At 48.9% G+C, this 19,024-nt stretch overlaps 1 protein-coding gene across 4 annotated transcripts in view; it reads left to right on the top strand.

Moving 5' to 3' along the window:
* Positions 1 to 19,024, top strand: part of NECAP2 (NECAP endocytosis associated 2) — a 50,807-nt gene that overhangs the window by 27,629 nt on the left and 4,154 nt on the right. The window contains exons 1-7 of one of the 4 annotated variants that reach the window (XR_013519815.1): positions 4,651 to 4,762; positions 8,108 to 8,208; positions 11,711 to 11,815; positions 11,903 to 11,984; positions 12,940 to 13,048; positions 15,399 to 16,145; positions 16,222 to 18,503. Coding sequence is in view for 3 of the 4 variants with exons in the window: in XM_002750329.6 (XP_002750375.1) it covers positions 4,671 to 4,762; positions 8,108 to 8,208; positions 11,711 to 11,815; positions 11,903 to 11,984; positions 12,940 to 13,048; positions 15,399 to 15,576; positions 18,419 to 18,503 (752 nt within the window). In the remaining variant the exon portion in view is untranslated. Of the gene's footprint in view, positions 1 to 4,650; positions 4,763 to 8,107; positions 8,209 to 11,710; positions 11,816 to 11,902; positions 11,985 to 12,939; positions 13,049 to 15,398; positions 16,146 to 16,221; positions 18,504 to 19,024 lie in introns of those variants that run through there. The other 3 variants (XM_002750329.6, XM_009000491.3, XM_035307881.3) reach the window with 3 other exon arrangements.

The raw sequence follows: 19,024 nt of genomic DNA on the forward strand, positions 1-19,024 counted from the left end.
GCTGGATGAGTCACAGTGAGGTTTTCCACCCTTGCATACCACCTCACACACAGGATGGATTCTGTCTGAGCCTATACTTTGCCTGTTGGCTTGAATTGGATTTGTTTGGTATACAGGTAGTTACACTGGGAATAGACGGTAGGTCCAATTATTCTCAGCAGCAGAGGTTTAGGAATGCATTTCAGTAGTGTCCAGCCATATGGTTAGAGTTTGAGAATAAGGCAAAGGGCTGTCTGACTTCCAACTGCCCAACAGTGTCATTTCCCCCAGCTTGTCACTGGTTCAGTGGCCCCCATCACACAATGAGGATAACAATCGTTGCCTTGCCAACCTCACAGTGGTTATTGTGCCAGGGAACTCTCTCCCAGAGAGCCTTCCCTGACTGTCCCCAGAGTGTGTGGGTTTCTTCTCCTTGCTCCCACAGCTTCCTGTGAATTTGCTTCATTATAGTACCTTTCATTCTGCATTGCCAATGACTGCTTTTCTCTGTGTCTCCTCCAGTCTGTGAGCTCCAGAATGGTAGGAGCTGTATTGGCTGAATCTCAGTGACCTCAGCACTCAGCACCTTGCATAGGGTATGTGCTTGATGCCTGTCTTTGTTAGACTGAACAGAAGTGAAAGTGCTCTGAATGGTGAGGTGTGGTGGTTCACACCTGTAATCCCAGCACTTTGGGAGGTTGAAGCTGGTGGATCTCCTGAGGTCAGGAGTTCGAGACCAGCCTGACCAAGATGATGAAACCCTGTCACTACTAAAAATACAAAATTAGCTAGGCATGGTGGCTCATCCCTGTAATCCCAGCTACTCAGGATGCTGAGGCAGGAGAATCACTTGAACCCAGGAGGCAGAGTTTGCAATGAGCTGAGATTGTGCCACTGCACTCCAGCCTGGGCAGCTGAGTGAGACTCCATCTCAAAACAAAAAAAAATAGTTGGGCATGGTGGTGGGCACCTGTAATCCCAGCTACTCAGAAGGCTGAGGCAGGAGAATCATTTGACACCCGAAGGCAGAGGTCGCAGTAAGCTGAGATGGTGCCATTGCACTCCACCTTAGGCAATGAGAGTGAACTTTTTTTTAGGCTATGACTAAAAAAAAAAAAAAAAAAAAAAAAAAAAAAAAAGTCAGGGCACATGGCTCACGCCTGTAATCCCAACACTTTGGGAGGCCGAGGTGGGTGGATTACGAGATCAGGAGATCAAGACCATCCTGGCCAACATGGTGAAACTATGTCTCTACTAAAATACAAAAATTATCTGTGTGTAATGGCACGTGCCAGTAGTCCCAGCTATTTGGGAGGCTGAGGCAGGAGAATCACTTGAACCCGGGAGGCAGAGGTTACCGTGAGCCGAGATTGAGCCATTACACTCCAGCCTGGGCAGTAAAATGAGACTTAGTCTCAAAAAAAAAAAAAAAAAAAAAGGCAGCCAGGTGTGGTGGCCCATGCCTGTAATCCTAGCACTTTGGAAGCTGAGGCAGCAGGATCTCTTGAAGACAGGAATTCAAGACCAGCCTGGGCAACATAGAAAGACCCCTGTCTCTACAAAAAGTAACAAAATTAGCAGGGTAGGGTAGTGTGTGCCTATAGGCCCAGCTACTCAAAAGGTTGAGGCAGGAGGGTCTCTTGAACACAGGAGTTTGAGGCTGCAGTGAGCGATGATTGCATCATTGCACTCCAGTGTGGGGAGACAGAGACCCTGTCTTTAACAAAAAGAAAGAACAAAAGGAAAATGATGAATATTCACAAAAATGTGAAGAAATTGAAACCCCTGTGAATGTAAAATGCTGCTGCTGCTGTGGAAGACAGTTTGGAGGCTCCTCAAAAAGCCGAACAAGGCTGGACATGGAAGTTCACACCTGTAGTTCCAGCTGCTTGGGAGACTGAGTCGGGAGGATCACTTGAGCCTGGGAGGTAGAGGCTACAGTGAGCCGTGATCACGCCAATGCACTCCAGCCTGGGCAACAGAGTGAGATGCCGTTTCAAACAAAACGAAACCAAACCGCTAAACGTAGCATTATTGTGTAACTCAGCAGTTTCACGTGCACGTATCCGCTCAAGAAAATGGAAAACAAGGACTCGAACAAGTGTTTGAACACCGATGCTCACAGCAGCCGGATTCCCAGTACCAAAAGGTGGTAACAACCCAATTGTTGACAGATGAATGAACAAAATATCATACATACATGCAGTGGGATATTAATCACCCATGAAAAGGAATGAAATTCTAATCCATGCTACAACATGAGTGAACCTTGAAAACTTGATCCTGAGTGAAATAAGAGACACAAAAGCCGGCCAGGTGCAGTGGCTCAAGCCTGTAATCCCAACACTTTGGGAGGCTGAGGCGGGTGGATCACGAGGTCAAGAGATCGAGACCATCCTGGTCAACATGGTGAAACCCCGTCTCTACTAAAAATACAAAAAATTAGCTGGGCATGGTGGCGCGTGCCTATAATCCCAGCTACTCAGGAGACTGAGGCAGGAGAATTGCCTGAACCCAGGAGGTGGAGGTTGCGGTGAGCCGAGATCGTGCCATTGCACTCCAGCCTGGGTAACGAGAGCGAAACTCCGTCTCAAAAAAAAAAAAAAAAGAGAGAGACACAAAAGCCTAATATTGCATGATTCCACTTGTAAGAGGTATCTAAAATGGGCAAATTCATATAGATAGAAAGCAGAACAGAGGTTACCAAGGGATGGGGCAGGAGGGAATGGGGTTATTGCTTAATAGGTGTGGTGTTTCTGTTTGGGATGATGAAAAGTTCTGGAAAGCATGGTATAGTTGCACAATATTGTGAATGTACTTAATTTCACAGCATTGCACTCTTAAAATGGTAAATTTTATGTTATGTATATTTTACAATAAAAATATAAGTGGTTAGATCAATCCTATAATAAAAAGCTTATAAAAAATGAGTAGAAATGGCCAGGCACGGTGGCTCACGCCTGTAATTCCAGCACTTTGGGAGGCCAAAGCGGGCGGATCACTTGAGGTCAGGAGTTTGAGAACAGCCTGGCTAACCTGGTGAAATCCCTGTCTCTACCAAAAAAATACAAAAGTTAGCCGGGTGTGGTGGCGGGCGCCTGTAATCCCAGCCACTTGGGAGGCTGAGGTAGGAGAATCGCTTGAACCAGGGAGGCAGAGGTTGCAGTGAGCTGAGATCGTGCCACTGCACTCCAGCCTGGGCAACATAGTGAGACTTCATCTGGAAAAGAAAAAAAAGAGTAAAAAGTAGAAGGGAATAGAGTGAGAGAAAAGGAAAGAAGGGGTGCGGAAAGTTTGGGGTCTTCAGTGAGTCAGAGATTTGGGATCAGCTGTGTCCCACATAGGGACTGGCACATTGCAGGCACTCAGCTCACATAATGAATGAGAGAATGGTAGGGAAGGAGGGATTTTGAGAATTTGCTATGGTAGCCATTGTATCTCCCAGAATATTCTGGGAGAAATTGAAGTCAAAACTGGAATTCTTAGCTGGGTGCAGTGGCTCATGCCTGTAATCCCAGAACTTTGGGAGGCTGAGGTGGGTGGATCATGAGGTCAGGAGTTTGAGACCAGCCTGGCCAATATGATGAAACCCCGACTCTATTAAAAAATAAAAATAAAAAATTAGGCGGGCACAGTGGCATGTGCCTTTAGTTCCAGCTACTCAGGAGGCTGAGGCAGGAGAATCGCTGGAACTCAGCAGGCAGAGGTTGCAACAAGCCAAGATCACACCACTGCCCTCCAGCCTGGGTGACAGAGGGAGACTCCATCAAAAAGACTGGAATTCTTCTTCTTCTTTTTATATTTTTTTTTTTGTTTTTTGAAACAGAATCCTGCTTTGTCAGCCAGGCTGAGGTTCAGTGGCACAATTTCAGCTCACCACAATCTCTGCATCCCGGGTTAAAGCCATTCTAGTGCCTCAGCCTCCGGAGTAGCTGGGACTACAGACATAAGCCACCAAGCCCGACTAATTTTTGTATTTTCAGTAAAGACGGGGTTTCACCATGTTGGCTAGGCTGGTCTCGAACTCCTCACCTCAAGTGATCCACCGGCCTCAGCCTCCCAAAGTGCTGGGATTACAGGCGTGAGCCACTACGCCAGGCCTGGATTCTTCTTAAATTACTTGCGTTACTAAACTTTACTTCTTTGACTACAACTCGTTGTTGAGGTGTGGCCACACGGGGCCCTGAGCACATAGGTGGGTTCCCATAGGTGAAGCATGTAGGGCGGTAGGGTAAGGGCGCTTAGTTTGCTGGATCAGGTGACAGCTGAACCTTACAGTCAGGAGAGGGAAGCACATTCAGGCCAGCGTGGAGTGGAGGCAAAGGCTGGAGGACAGATGCTGAAGGGTGGGCTACAGTTTTGCCTCTAGGCCAACTGGGTCCCAGGCCTAAGAACTGAAGCGATGGGGATGACCCACACCCAGACCACGGGTCATGGAGGGGTCCGTACATGGCGGGGGGCCCGGGCGCTTTCTCTGCGTCAGAGGGTGTATGGTGGGAGAGGGAAGCCTCCGGAGGTGGCCCGCCGCGGGTCTTGAGCCGGGCCTCTAGCAGAGGGCGCACAAACGAGGCGGTGCTGAGGCCCCCTAGCTGCCGCTCTAGGCAACCTAGTCACAGAGTCGCACCGCTTCCGGCTGTAGAACGGAGAAACGGTGGAAGGAGCCGGAAGTCCGGTGGGCTCCAGGCGTCGCGATGGAGGAGAGCGGGTACGAGTCGGTGCTGTGTGTCAAGCCTGACGTCCACGTCTACCGCATCCCTCCGCGGGCTACCAACCGTGGCTACAGGTGACTCCCCGCCGCCAGATCAGGCTAGCTCCGATTTAACCCTTTCTCCGCCACCCGGACACACCCACTGCGGGAACCGAGGACAGCCCTGGCCAGTGTAGGGGCGAGGGGGAGCTAATGCTGCTGCTGCTTCCAGTTACAGGCCCGAGCAGGGAGGCGAACCCAGAGTTTCGGCCGTCTCAGTACGACGCACGGGACTCCTGGCGGCGGGGAAGGCGTTAAAGCCGTATCTAGTGCTTAGGGAACCCCGGTGGGCTGCCGGGTACCTATTCTGGGTCGGGGGTGGTGGTGTCGTAGACGCTTCTCTTTCGGCGCTAACCGATGGCCTTGAAGGGATCTTTGAAAAGCCTTAAGCGGGGAGGTGCGCTATCACAGTCGGAAATCCCCGAGAGGAGGGGAGAGAGCCCAGGGCCGGCCGAAAGGACTCGTCCAGGGTAGCTTTAAGCTGACGGTCGAAGCCCAGGGCCCCCTTCCTCCTCAGATCCCTTCCCACGAACTTCACCCTTGAACCCAGCCTGGGGCAGCTGGGAAGACCCCATCTACATTCCTCTAATCTCTACCTGAGACGAATAAACACACACGCTTGTAAACATACAGAGAATCTCTGCAAGGGAACACACAGGAAACTGCTCTGGGGAGGAGAACCGCGCCGTTGGAAGGAGACTTCCTTTCCCTTTTGTACTCTTTCCATGTTGTTACCCTTTGTATGCGTTATCTATCAAAACAAGACGAAAAATATTAAAAGAAAAAAGATATACTTCATACAGACAACTTGGCCTATGGCTGTTTTGTGCCGCTGAGTGGTGGTGGGGAGTGCTCGTATGTGCGGGGGCCTGGGTGGCTCTTGAAGGCGATGGTTGTCCAAGTTTTTCGGAAATACAGGATTGGCCCGCACCACATGAATGATGATGGAGCGTCCACATATCCTCTTGTTACTTTCCAGTTGTGTTACCATGGGCTCATAGTTGATTTTATGGTGAAAAGATGTGCTAGTGAACACTACATTCATGAGATATTTTAAAATAGTATTGAAACCAAAATAACAACAGTAACCAGAATACATTTGCTTTCTGTCATCAGACTGCAGATGTACCATGAAACCGTTGATGGTCGTCTACCCTCATCCCCTGTTGGGTCTTCAGTAGGATGAGTTTGGTTCCTCTTGGTGCCCCAGAGAGCAAGGTTACAAATTGTCAGGACTGGCTGGTTTGGCTTAGAGGAAGCTACCAGTGCCTGCGCTTAAGTCTTGGAGCTCTTCTTAGCCTGAATCTCAGGCCTGGTAAGAGGAACTGGAACTGAGTCTGCTGATTTTCTGAATTGACAGTCTGCGTTTGTGCAGCTCTGGAGAACTGGCATAGGGACTTCCAAGAAAAGTCTCCCAGAAACACCTGCAATTCTTGCTATTTGGGGATTTTACTGACCTTTTCTTAGAACTAAAATGTGAAGTTATTTTTTTTTTTTTCTGTCTTGATAGAGTTATAATGAAGTTATTGCTTTAAAAGAGCCAAAACAGGGCCAGGCATGGTGGCTCATGCCTGCGGCACTTAGGGAGGCAGAGGCGGGTGGATCACTAGATCAGGAGTTGGAGACCAGCCTGGCCAACAGGGTGAAACCCTGTCTCTGCTGAAAATACCAAAATTAGCTGGGCGTGGTGGCAGACACCTGTAGACCCAGCTACTCCGGAGGCTGAGGCAGGAGAAGGCTTGAATCTGGGAGGCGGAGGTTGCAGTGAGCTGAGACCATCCCTCAGCACTCCAACCTGGGCAACAGAGCAAGACTCCATCTCAAGAAAAAAAAAAAACTGCCAAAACAGCTGGCTGTGGGGGCTCAGGCCTGTAATCCCAACACTTTGGGAAGCCGAGGTGGGAGGATCCCTTGAGCCCAAGACTTCAGGACCAGCTTGGGCAATATAGTGAGACCCTATCTCTTAATTTTTTTTTTTTTTAATTAGCTGGGTGTGTTGGTACACACCTGTACTCAGGACGGAGGATCTCTTGAGCTCGGGAGGTTGAGGCTTCAGTGAACTGTGGTTGCACCACTGCACTTCAGCCTGGGTGACAGAGTGAGACCCCGTCTCAAACAAATCAGAGCCAAGAGAGGCATTGCTGGCCAGGCTCGGTGGCTCATGCCTGTAATCCCAACACCTTGGGAGGCCGAGGCGGGCAGATCACGAGGTCAGGAGTTTGAGACCAGCCTGGTCAACAAGGTAAAACCTCATCTGTTCTAAAGATACAAAAAATGAGCTGGGTGTGGTGGTACGAGCCTGTAATCCCAGCTACTTGGGAGGCTGAGGCAGGAGAATCGCTTGAACTCAGGAGGTGGAGGTTGCAGTGAGCTGAGATCACACTGTTGCACTCCAGCCTGGGCAACTGGGCATTCCTGTAGGTTCATGGTTTTTCCTGGGTTGCTTCCTAAGCACCCATTCACTTTTCTCACATGTACTGTTCTCCTTTTCTCTTCTTGTGATTGCTCTCCGCTGTCTTTTTCCTTCAAGATAGTTTCACTGGTCTCAAAGGGTCACTCTGACCACTGCAGTCGAGCAATGTCAGAAACAGAAACAGGTGGCTGTGTCTTACGCCTGTAATCCCAGCACTTTGGGAGGCCAAGGCAGGTGGATCATGAGATCAAGAGATCGAGACCATCCTGGCCAACATGGTGAAACTCTACTAAAAATACAAAAATTAGCTGGATGTGGTGGTGCGAGCCTGCAGTCCCAGCTACTTGGGAAGGAGAGGCAGGAGAATTGCTTGAACCCTGGTGGCAGAGGTTGCAGTGAGCTGAGATTATTGTGCCATTGCACTCTAGCCTGGGCAACAGAGCGAGACTGTCTCAAAAAGAAACAGAAACAGAAACAGGTTTCTGCAGCTGCTTCCTCTACAGAAAGGAAACCGGAAGGAAGTCCTATCCGGAGGAGGACTCTGGTCTAGAGAATGGGTCCTCCATCGACAACCTACTGTGTTTTTGTATGGCTCATACCTAAGAATGGTTTTTATATTTTTTCAATGGTTTGGAAAATTTTTAAAGGAGAATATTTCAAACTGAGAACATTATATGAATTTCAGGTTTCAGTGTCTACAATTTGATTGAAATACAGCTGTGCTCAGTAGAAAATATTCATTCAAGATACCTAAAGCATCAACATGTGCATGTACCATATTGCTTTTACAGCAGAGATGCCTTGTGGCAGGCTGTGTTGCCTGAAAAGCCAAAGATATTTACTGTCTGACCCTTTACAGAAAATGTCTGCCAACCCTTGGGCTAGAACAAGTAGCCCTTTCCATCCTCAGCATTGGGGTCATGAAGCAGGAGCCTCTGGCAGAGGTTCAGTGGTGTTTGTCTCTTCAGGGCCGCGGAGTGGCAGCTGGACCAGCCGTCATGGAGTGGCCGGCTGAGGATCACTGCAAAGGGGCAGATGGCCTACATCAAGCTGGAGGACAGGACCTCAGGTAACCGCAAGGGAGGCCGCTCCAAGCTGAGGGATTGCACTCCCACTTTATGAAGGGAGAGTTGGCCTGGTCTGGCCAGGCTGCTCAGGAGTCATGGGAACCTGTCCTGAAAGTCAGAAATGTGTGTATACCTTTAAGCTGTACCATTCCCTCACCTTAGTTGTAGAATGTACTGTCCCCAGGTGTACAAACGAGTATTTCCTGTTAAGCACCAGTTCTTTTTAGGAGTCCTCAGGAAAATGCGGAGGCCAAGGAAAGGAGACTGCAGCTTGGTCTGGGTAGGAAGTAGGAAGCCCTGGAATTGGCCTTGAAGACAGTCGGGGTAAAGATGCACAGCCTCTACCGCTGGGCTCTGCTTCCTACAGAGGAATTGTTTATCAGCGAAGCTCCCAGAGCTGACCACACCCATTCACTGAAGGAGCTGAAAACTGTCCTACTCAGCTCTTTCTGTAGGGAGAGGACAGGCCGAGGTGGGTCATGTTGGGGTCAGCTGGCAGAGATCGTCTTGAGGGAAACTTCACAGGTCCTGGGCCACCAGTGCCTCTGGGTGAGCTGTGGACGGCAATACCTCTGGAGTACCCCTCGCTGCCACCCCGAGTGGGGTCGGACATAGTGCTGGCCCAGTCAGGTGCCACAACGTTCAGTCATTTTTTTTTTAATCTGTAGAGATTTTCCTTTGTAGAGCAGAAGAAAGTGCAAAAGTTTAGAGACAGAACTGGCTGCCTCTTCTCAGAACTATGTTCTGCCGGAGCTGCTGGACATTGGGTGAGCCATGTGACCTCTGGAGCCTTGGCTTCCTTCTTGTTGAAATGAGGATCATGTTAGTTACTCCTTCATAAAATTGTTGGAGATAGGAAGTGAGCAGATACTTATCTGATTGCTTTATGAGCCGCAAGGCAACCCAAAGCATTGATGTGTTCTTTGGGAACTTGCGTTCTGGCGGCAGAGGAGTTTGAAGAGGCAGCTGCCATGGCCAGACCAGAGGATTTTAGCTAGAGAATTGCTGGGATATCCCAGGTAGTGTCATGAGAGAATGGTAACACCTCTTGTTCTCTGGGGAATTTGGGAACTGTGACTTTAACATGACTACCTAATGTAACAGCCACTGCCCAGGGCTTAGCCTGCCCTGTGGGACCCACCCCAAGGTGGTCTTTGCTTAAGGTCATACCTGGATCACGTTAGTCTCTGACCTTCCCATGAGGTAATGAGCATATCACTCTAGGCCAGGCTTTCTCAGCCTCGGCACTGTTGACATTTGGGGCCAGATGGGTCTTTGTTTTGGAGAGCTGTGGAGCCCAATGAGGATATTTAGCAGCACCCCCCAAGTTGTGTCAATCAAAATTATCTCTAAACATTTCTAGATGTCTCTTGGGGACAGGGGAGCAAAATTGCCCCTGCTTGAGAACTGCTGTAGGCTGAAGGTATCTTGGTGAGGTTGGAACAGAAGGCAAATAAATTTGACAAGCTGCAGATTCTAGGGCTGTTGGTTTTGAATCAGTTCAGCCTTGATTACAAAATTACCTCTAGGCAGGGCATGGTAGCTCATGCCTATAATCCCAGCACTTCAGGAGGCCAAGACAGGTGGATTACTTGAGCCCAGGAATTCCAGACCAGCCTGGGCAATATGACAAAACACTGTCTCTAATAAAAATACAAAAATTAGCCAGGCGTGGTGGTGCACACCTGTGATCCCAGCTACTTCAGAGGCTGAGGCACAAGAATCACTTGAACCAAGGAGGTGTATGTTGCAATGAGCTGAGATTTTGCCACTGTACTCCAGCCTGGGTGACAGAGCAAGACTGTTTGAAAAAGAAAACAAAAACCCAAAAAACAAAGTTACCTCTAAACCACAGGACTCAGTAGAAGGTATTTGGTTAAATACCTAAAGCACCAGCCAGGTGTGACTCATGCCTATAATCCTAGGGCTTTGAGAGACCAAAGTGGGAGGATCACTTGAGGCCAGGAGTTAGCAGCCTGGACAACATATCAAGACTCTATCTCTAATAAAATAAATTGAGTGGACATGGTGGTATGTGCCTATATTCCCAGCTACTCGAGAGGCTGAAGCAGGAAGATTACTTGAGCCCAGGGGTCGAGGCTACAGTGAACTATGATCCGCTGCACACTGCACTCCAACCTGGGCAACAGAGCATGACCCTGTTTCTTTCTTTCTTTCTTTCTTTTTTTTTTTTTTGGTCACCCTGGCTGGAGTGCAGTGGCGCAATCTCAGCTCACTGCATCCTCCAACTCTCCTGGGGTTAAGGGATCCTCCTGCCTTAGTCCCCCAGGGAGCTGGGACTAAATGTGCATGCCACCATGCTTGGCTAATTTTTATATTTTTTGTAGAGACCGGGTTTCCCCATATTGCTCATGCTGGTCTCAAATTCCTGGGCTTGGCTGGGTGCAGTGGCTCATGCCTGTAATCCCAGCACTTTGGGAGGCTGAGGTGGGTGGATCACTTGAGGTCAGGAGTTCAAGGCCAGCCTGGCCAACATGGTGAAACCCCACCTCTACTAAAAATACAAAAATTAGCCGGGTGCAGTGACAGGCACCTGGTTAAATTCAGACAATTGAATCTAAAACTCCGCTGCTCGGGAGATTGAGGCAGGAGAATTGTTTGAACCTGGCAGGCAGAGGTTGCAGTGAGCTGAGATCACGCCACTGCAATCCAGCCTGGGCGATAGGGCGAGATTCCATCTCAGGGAAAAAAAAAAAAAGGTATAAATCAAATTTCTGGTCTCAAGCAACATACCCATACCCGCAGTGCTGGGACCATACCCAGTTCATGACCCTATATCTAAAAGACAAAACAAAAAATACTAAAAGCACTAACAGAGGTCAGCACATGCAAAAAACTGATGCCAGTCATAAATGCTCATGGAAGTTTTACGTTGCACTGCGCCTGTCGAGTGCTGTAGTTGACAAGGTGATGTGTTTCACAAAGGATCCTTTTAAAGCTACTCACACTTACACTATAACTCAGATTGAATTAAATCAACCTGCTTCAGATTCTCTATGGATGTGAAAACTTCCTCCCTTCTTTCCACGGGGCTCACTGGCCCCTCTTACTGTCCTGCCTCAGGCACTAGGCCTCATCAGCAGGTGTACCTAGGGCAGGGCTCACCTGTTCTAGGACACTCAAGGTTTGGGCAGGTAATGTAAGTGGGTAAAGCAGATGGAACAGATGGGCTAGTAGCTCCAGCTTATTCTCAGGTAGGCTTGGAGTCTCAGCATTGATAGAGGTTAATTTTAAGAGAAGCCAGGCAAAATTCTAAACTGTGGGCTAGACTTGGCCTGTAAGCCATCTCTAACTTAAATCTTTCCTTGGTTATATTTTCTGTGTCTTCCCTTTAGCAGGAATGGATTTGATTTGAATCCCAGAGTAAGGTTTGCCAATCTGTCTCAGCTGGTTAGAGGTGTCTTGCAGGAAAAAGGCCCAGTGGTGTGGTAGAAACATGTGGTTGGAAGGGGGCTCAGGGCTCAGCCTAACCTGTGCTTTCAGGGGAGCTCTTTGCTCAGGCCCCAGTGGATCAGTTTCCTGGCACAGCTGTGGAGAGCGTGACGGATTCCAGCAGGTACTTCGTAATCCGCATTGAAGATGGAAACGGTAGGCTTGGGTCCTGGTGCTTCCTCCTCTTGAGAAAGGTTTTCTATGCCTTTGGAAGGTGGGATTGCTATTTTTTGTCCCCTCCAGGGCGACGGGCGTTTATTGGAATTGGCTTCGGGGACCGAGGTGATGCCTTTGACTTCAATGTTGCATTGCAGGATCATTTCAAGTGAGTGGTTCTGGGAGATACATGCTCATGCCCCTGCCTTCTTTCCCTGGGCAGAATGATCTTCCAGGTTAGGATACCCAACTGGTTTTGTGTGATTTGTCTGGCAGCAGAGACTCAGGAAAACCCAGGGCAAGCCACCTCTCTGCTCTGCCAATGTTCATCTCTGCTGTAAAGCCTTCTCCTTTACTCAGGGTCCATCTCTACCATACCAGCCTTCAGGCCTGCCACCTGTCTTCCCTTACCAGGCCCCTGAGCAGCCAGAGTCCTCATGAGGCTCCTGTGACCTTTCTGGGCCTGCTGCTCCTCCATGTAGTCAGTGGTGCTTGGATTCCCAGGGCACCCAGCAGATGCCCTGATGTCCTTTTCTGAAGCTAAGGGACAGGGCAGGAAGTCCTCCTCCACCATCTGCAGGGCTCCACTTCAGACTGCCAGTGGGTGGGCTGTGCCCAGCCACTCGTGTGGGCACCTCTGGCTCTTCCCTGACCTGGAGCTGCTGGGTGGTGTGGTATGGAGGGTGGGGGACCTTTGTGTTGCCCTCTACTTCTGGGTAACTGTCTTGTCTCTCATCTACCTCCTGAGTGTTCAGGGGTGTGTAGAGATCACATCTTAGTTTTCAGGCCACAAGCTGCAGAGGGAAGGGCAGGCTCTCACGTGTCCCAGAGACGAATGTTAGGACCCTCTATATAAGTGATCTCACTGAACTTGTAGTCATCTTGAAGACCTATAGAATTGTTGGCATATTTTGCTGACAAGGAAACCAGTGCACATGCAGCTACTTAAGTGTCAGAGCAGGATTTGAATTCAGGCCTCACTCTCAAGCCTGCACTCTTTCTACCACCGCATCTCCCTATGAGCCTCAGCCTGGACTGATAGCAGGCAGTAGTGAAGTGAGCTGGTGATTGCAGGGCAGCTGGTCTCTTCCTTCCTTACCGTTTTCCTCATGTTCTCTCCCCAGGTGGGTGAAACAGCAGTGCGAATTTGCAAAACAAGCCCAGAACCCAGACCAAAGCCCTAAATTGGACCTGGGCTTCAAGGAGGGCCAGACCATCAAGCTCAACATCGCAGTGAGTTCCACCCTTGCTTGGCTTTGGTGGCCATGGTCACGTGATATCTGTGGCCACCCAGCCCAGAGCGCATCGCCCTCCTTACTGTTCGGCTCCTTCAGTTCAGCAGATGTTGAGTGAGCATCTGCCTTGTGCCAGGTCTGGCACCAGGGGTGAACGAGAGACCTCTGCTGTCATGGAGCTCAGAGTTGAGCTGAGACAGGCAGGTAAAGATGTGATTACAACATGGCAGGAAGGTTCCATGACTGAGGGGTGCCCTGGGTGCCAGAGGAAGGGCATGCAGCCCATAGTTGTGAGAACCAAGGAAGGCTTCCTGGACGAAGGGACGTGTCGGCAAGGGAAGAATGATCAAAGGGTGGTTCACACAGGAACAGCAGATGCAAAGCCTTTGAGCTGAGGAGCAACAGTCACTTGCTGCCAGAGATGGTGTTTCCATCCTAGCTATTAGAGTGGATCAGAGGGACTCGTGTGTTCATCCCAGGCTGCATCTTGAATAAGGAAGATATTCCGTCAGGAAGGCGTTGAGGTGGGCGCTAGGAGTCCTGGACGGCTTCTGCTGATGGTGTTATCCTAGCTCCCATGTCTTCGTTCTGAGTTAGTCTGTCTCTGGCTCTTCCCCTTTCAGCTCCTGTTCATAGGAACAGGTTGGGCTGGGCTGGGCTGGGCTGGGCTGGGTTGCCTAAAGTTGGCCTTTACTTGGCTGCAAGGGTGGAGTGGGGAGATGAAGTCAGTCATGATTTCGGGGACCCAAGGACCAAGTGGATTGGCTTTTGTTTTTGGCAGGAGTACTGTGTTGAGATGTGTTTTTGAAGCTTTGTAACTCTGAAATAATGCTTTTCCTCTTTACTTACCATCTCTTTCTCCTCTTTTCTGCTTCTTGCTGGTGATGATTTGGGATCCTTGAAGTTGGCCAGCTGGCCCTTAAGAGAGAAATGCAAGTCCTATCCAGTGGACTGGCTGGGATGTGATTCTTTCTCTCGCTTGGAGGAAACTAACATTTAATGAGCATCAGCTGTGGGCCAGGTAGTGTTTTTAGGTGTTTCTCATATGATTTAAACATCCTCTCCCTTTCCTCTGTGAGATGAGGAAATGGAGGCTTAGGGAGAGTTGGGGACTTGCCCAGGGTGACAGAGCTAGAAATAGCTGACACAGTGGGACTCACACTGAGGTCTTTGAGGTCTTTTGACTTCAGGGTTGGACTTACTATTCTTTCAAGCTACTGCTTTCCATACAAGTAGGGAACACATTATCTTCATTCATCTTTGTGACTTGTGCTGCTTTCTGGCTCATGCTTGGTGCTCAGTTTTTTGTTTGTTTTTTAAAGCATTTTCTTGAAGTATGGTATGCATGTAAAAAAGTGTACAAATCATAAATGCAGAACTCAGTGAAATTTTAAAAACCCAATTTATAAATTCGCATCTAGCTCAAGAAGCAAAAGATTGTCAGCACTCTGGAGTTATCTCTCCTGATCCCCTCCAGTAACTACCCTGAGTAACCACTATCTTGACTTCAGATATCCTAGATTTTGCTTGTTCTTAACGTTCATGAATGGAATCATACATCTAGTCCTGTTATGGCATGATTTCTTTTACTCAGTGTCATTTTTGTGAGTCATCCATGGTGCTGCATGTAGTTTGTTCATTCTCATTGTTGTAGCATATACCACTGTGAGAATTTACCCAATTGATTTATGTTTTACTGATGATGAACATTTGGGTAGTTTCCAGTTTGGGGCTATTAGAAATAGTGCTGCTGTAGATGTTTGAGTTCATGTCTTTTGATGCATATATGTATGATTTCTGTTGGTTTATATCTAGGAGTGGAATTGCAGAGTCATAAGTTTAAGTTCCTATGTTGAGCTTTATAGATTGTTTCAAATAATTTTTCAGAGTAGTTCTGCAGTTTACACTTGGACCAGCAGTGCATGAATATCCATATCGTAGTCGATACTTGATAATCTACATTTTAGCCATTCTGGCGAGTGTGTAATCGTCTGTCATTAAAGCTTTGATCTGCATTTCCCTGATGAATGAAGTGGGGTGCTGGGTTATAAAATGAACCTTATTTGTGTTAGATTCAGAATTATGCATTAGATATATATAACAATATATATGTGTGTGTATATATATATAAAACAATATATGTGTGTGTATATATATATAACGTGTATGTGTGTGTACATATATATATATATATATATAAATAAAACAATGGGGGTGCTAGGTAGGGCCATCTTTTCGTTACACAGATGTTGGGGGTCTGGGGTCACCGTGGCCCTCCTCGTGGAGTTTTCTGGTGGCAGTGGGACTCCAGCAGGACTGGCTGATTTGCATTCCTCTTCCCTTTTTAGAACATGAAGAAGAAGGAAGGAGCAGCCGGGAATCCCCGAGCCCGTCCTGCCAGCACAGGAGGGTTGAGCTTGCTTCCCCCTCCCCCAGGGGGCAGAACCTCCACCCTCATCCCTCCCCCTGGGGAGCAGTTGTCGGTGGGGGGATCCCTCGTCCAGCCAGCAGTTGCTCCCACTTCAGGTCAGTGTTCAGTGGGTGACTGCTGGATCGGTACCTGTGGGGCTCTCTTCTCACTGGCAGCCGGGCCCCATGGTGTTCCCTCTGTCACACACGAGTTCACCATGTAGTACTCGTTCGTGTCAAAGCAGAAGGCGGGTACCCGAAGCTGATCCTGCACACACTGGGTAAGGGGCTCCTTCTACTTCCCCTTTCGGGCTTTCTCCCTGCCCTGAGAGGCAGGGGCTGGGACTTGTTTGTTACTGTCAAATCATCAGCCTGTCAGTTCCTGGTTTCTAGTGTCTGCTCAGTGGGTACCGAGTGAGTGCGTAATGGAGACATGGTCTCTGCTCATGGGTGGTGGGAGTGGTGAGTCACAGCACAGAGACCAAATGTATAGGGCCTAGAGCCACCACCAGCCAGTGTGATCTGGGGTGGCTTCACAGAAGAGGTGACATTGATCTGGACCTTGAAGGAAGGAGATGGACCGGGAGTGGTTGGCATTCCATGCAAAGAGAAGAACATGAATGAGGCTCAGATTTTTGGACACCTGGTGTATTTAGGGAGATGGGTACAGCACAAGGTGTGCCAAGGTGAGTGGTGGGAAATGAGATTTTGTTTGGAGTGAGAACCTCGGATCTGGGAAACTGAGAGCATTTGCCCCAGCAGGTTGTACTGAGGAGCCCTTTGGAGCCCACCCTGGGATTTCAGAAGCGAGTGCCTAGCATCAGCCTCTGACCACGCTGGAGTGCCAGCCCTTTGCATCTACCTCCCCACCCTGACTGGCCCAGCTTGGTCCTCCTGGCCTTCCCCGGGCTGGGGGATTGTCACCAGCTTGCCTTCTGCACACAGCTGTCTCCAGCTTGCAGGCAGGAAGCCTTCCTGCTTTCCTGATTCCTAAGAGACACCAACATTGGCTCCCCTATCTGGAGGTCATGCTTCAAACCTCAGCCCAATGGGGAATGCTCCAATCTGGAGAGTGGCAGAAGGGGCAGTCAGAGAGCTTCAGCCGGACACCAGGAGCTGTTCTTTAAGGGTTATTTCTCAGAGTGGGGTCATAGGACCACTTGCCTTGGCATCGCAAGGGGGTGGGGGCAAGAATCTGCATTCTTACGTCTAATGTGTTGAGTAAAGTCTGAGAGCTACTGCCTTAGGCCTTTTCTCAGTTGCTGATGCACTTTTAACAGGTAATATGGTGCGCTTGCTGTGTGCCAGGTAGAGTTCTAGGCACAGGCCGGTACAGCATCAAGTTCTGGCTCTCAAGGGCTTGTGTTCTGGTGTCTGAGACAGGCAGTTAGCATGTCTACAAACAAAATGGTGTCAGATAATGTCAGGAATAGCAATATTTGTGGAGCACTTACTATATGCTCCAGAATAATATGGTTGGGTTCAAATTTCAGCCTACCAGCTTTGTGATCTTTATTGATTTTTGAGACGGAATCTCAGTCTGTCACCCAGGCTGGAGTGCAGTGGCATGATCTCAGCTTACCACAATCTCCACCTCCCGGGTTCAAGCAATTCTGCTTCAGCCTCCTGAGTAGCTGAGATTACAGGTGCCCACCACCATGCCTGGCTTATTTTTGTATTTTTAGTAGAGACGGGATTTTACCATGTTGGCCAGGCTGGCCTCGAACTCCTGACCTCAGGTGATTCACCCGCTTTAGCCTCCAGAAGTGCTGGGATTACAGGTGTGAGCCACGGCGCCCAGCCCAGTTGTGTGATCTTTAGAAAATCACTTCTCCATGCCTCATTTTTCTCATCTGTAGGATGGGGGAAGTAATGATACTTACAACATAGGTTTCTTGTGAGGATCAAGTAAGCTGGTCTGTGTATAGCACTTGGAATAATTTTAGGAACATTCTAAATGCTCACTGAATGTTAGCTCTCATTTTGTTGATACCATTATTGCCACTCTGTGCTGGACCTGTTCTAAGCATTCCATGGATGTTTAATCCTCACACTAGTTTCATGGAGTAGGTACAGTTATTTTTGCCATTTTAGAGGGAAGAAAATGGAAACTGAAATGACCTGCACAGACACATGGCTGGTCCTGATCTGTCTCTCCCTAGGGGCTGGGTGAGGTTCAAAGAAGATAATGTGTGTTGAGCATTTGATGTACTGTAACCATTGAGGGCCCTAGTTTTATCTGTTCTCCTAGCCCAGAGCAGATTAGAAATAGCAAATTAGTGAGAAGGTGGAGGGTGGCAAACACAGGCCCTTCAGAAGGGACAGTTGGCAGCACTGGGGGAGGTGCCAGAAAAGCACAAAAGCAGGCATTGCAGCCCCATGGTGCCACCCACCTTTGTAGAGAGATAGGAATGAGCCTCTGTGTTAGCTCTTTGGAACGTTCTTCCTGACTCCTACCCAGTTTGGGGCCTGGGACTTGGCACATGGCTGGCACATAGTGTTCTCAGCTAGTTGATCCAGACATGGTAATGCAGGCTTCATATGAAGATGATCTTGCGTTTTGGTGGACATTCTCCATTCAAGAAGCCAAGACAGGGTATAGTATATGTTAAATAGATTTCAGCGTAAACAGTTGATAACAAAGTCAGCTTCAGGAATGAGTGATAGATGACATGGGACTCACCACCCGCTACCGGCATCCCTCCTTCCACCTTATATGTGGCTTTCTGCTTTTTCTCTAGAGCCCTCAAGGGCTGGTGAGAAGACACTGGAAGTGTGGCAACTCAATGGTATTTTGTTGCCCAAAATCATATCTCTGTGTAGCTTTTCCAGCCACCTGGTGTCATGAGACTGATCACTGAGTCTCATTATTTGGTCATGGACACAACCAGAAAGAGAGGTCTCTGACTCCCCTGTGCCCTCTTCTCTTCCTATGGGTCGGACTCGGGAACATCAATAGGAGGTGCTTCTGTACCCTGGCCACAGCCCAAGCCTGCCACCGCTGCCACTGCTGACATCTGGGGAGACTTTACCAAATCTACAGGGTGAGGATGGCCATGTTCTGTGGTGGGACTGGGGGCAGGGCTGTTGCTCTCCAACCTTAGTATTGTTCCGGAACCCCATGTCTGCCTTCTGGTGTTAGGAGTAATAGTTTTGATTTGGATTTTTTTTTTTTTTGAGAGGGAGTTTCACTCTTCTTTCCAGCCTGGAGTGCAATGGCGTGATCTTGGCTCACTACAACCTCTGCCTCCTGGGTTCAAGTAATTCTCCTGCCTCAGCCTCCCAAGTAGCTGGGATTACAGGCACCCACCACCACACCTGGCTAATTTTTTTGGTATTTTTAGTAGCAATGGGATTTCACCATGTTGGCCAGGCTGACCTCAGGCTATCCACCCTCCTCGGCCTCCTTAAGTGCTGAGATTATAGGTGTGAGCCACTGTGCCTGGCCTGATTTGGATGTTTTCAAGTCAGCCAGAGGACAAGAGCCCCAGCATGCCTGCTTTGGGTGGCACACTTCTTTCCATGGAGGTTTTACTGCTCTCTGCTGCTTTGTACCCTGGGGCCA

Source organism: Callithrix jacchus, chromosome 7 (genome assembly GCF_049354715.1).
Source record: "Callithrix jacchus isolate 240 chromosome 7, calJac240_pri, whole genome shotgun sequence".
In the NCBI taxonomy this organism is placed as follows: domain Eukaryota; kingdom Metazoa; phylum Chordata; class Mammalia; order Primates; family Cebidae; genus Callithrix; species Callithrix jacchus.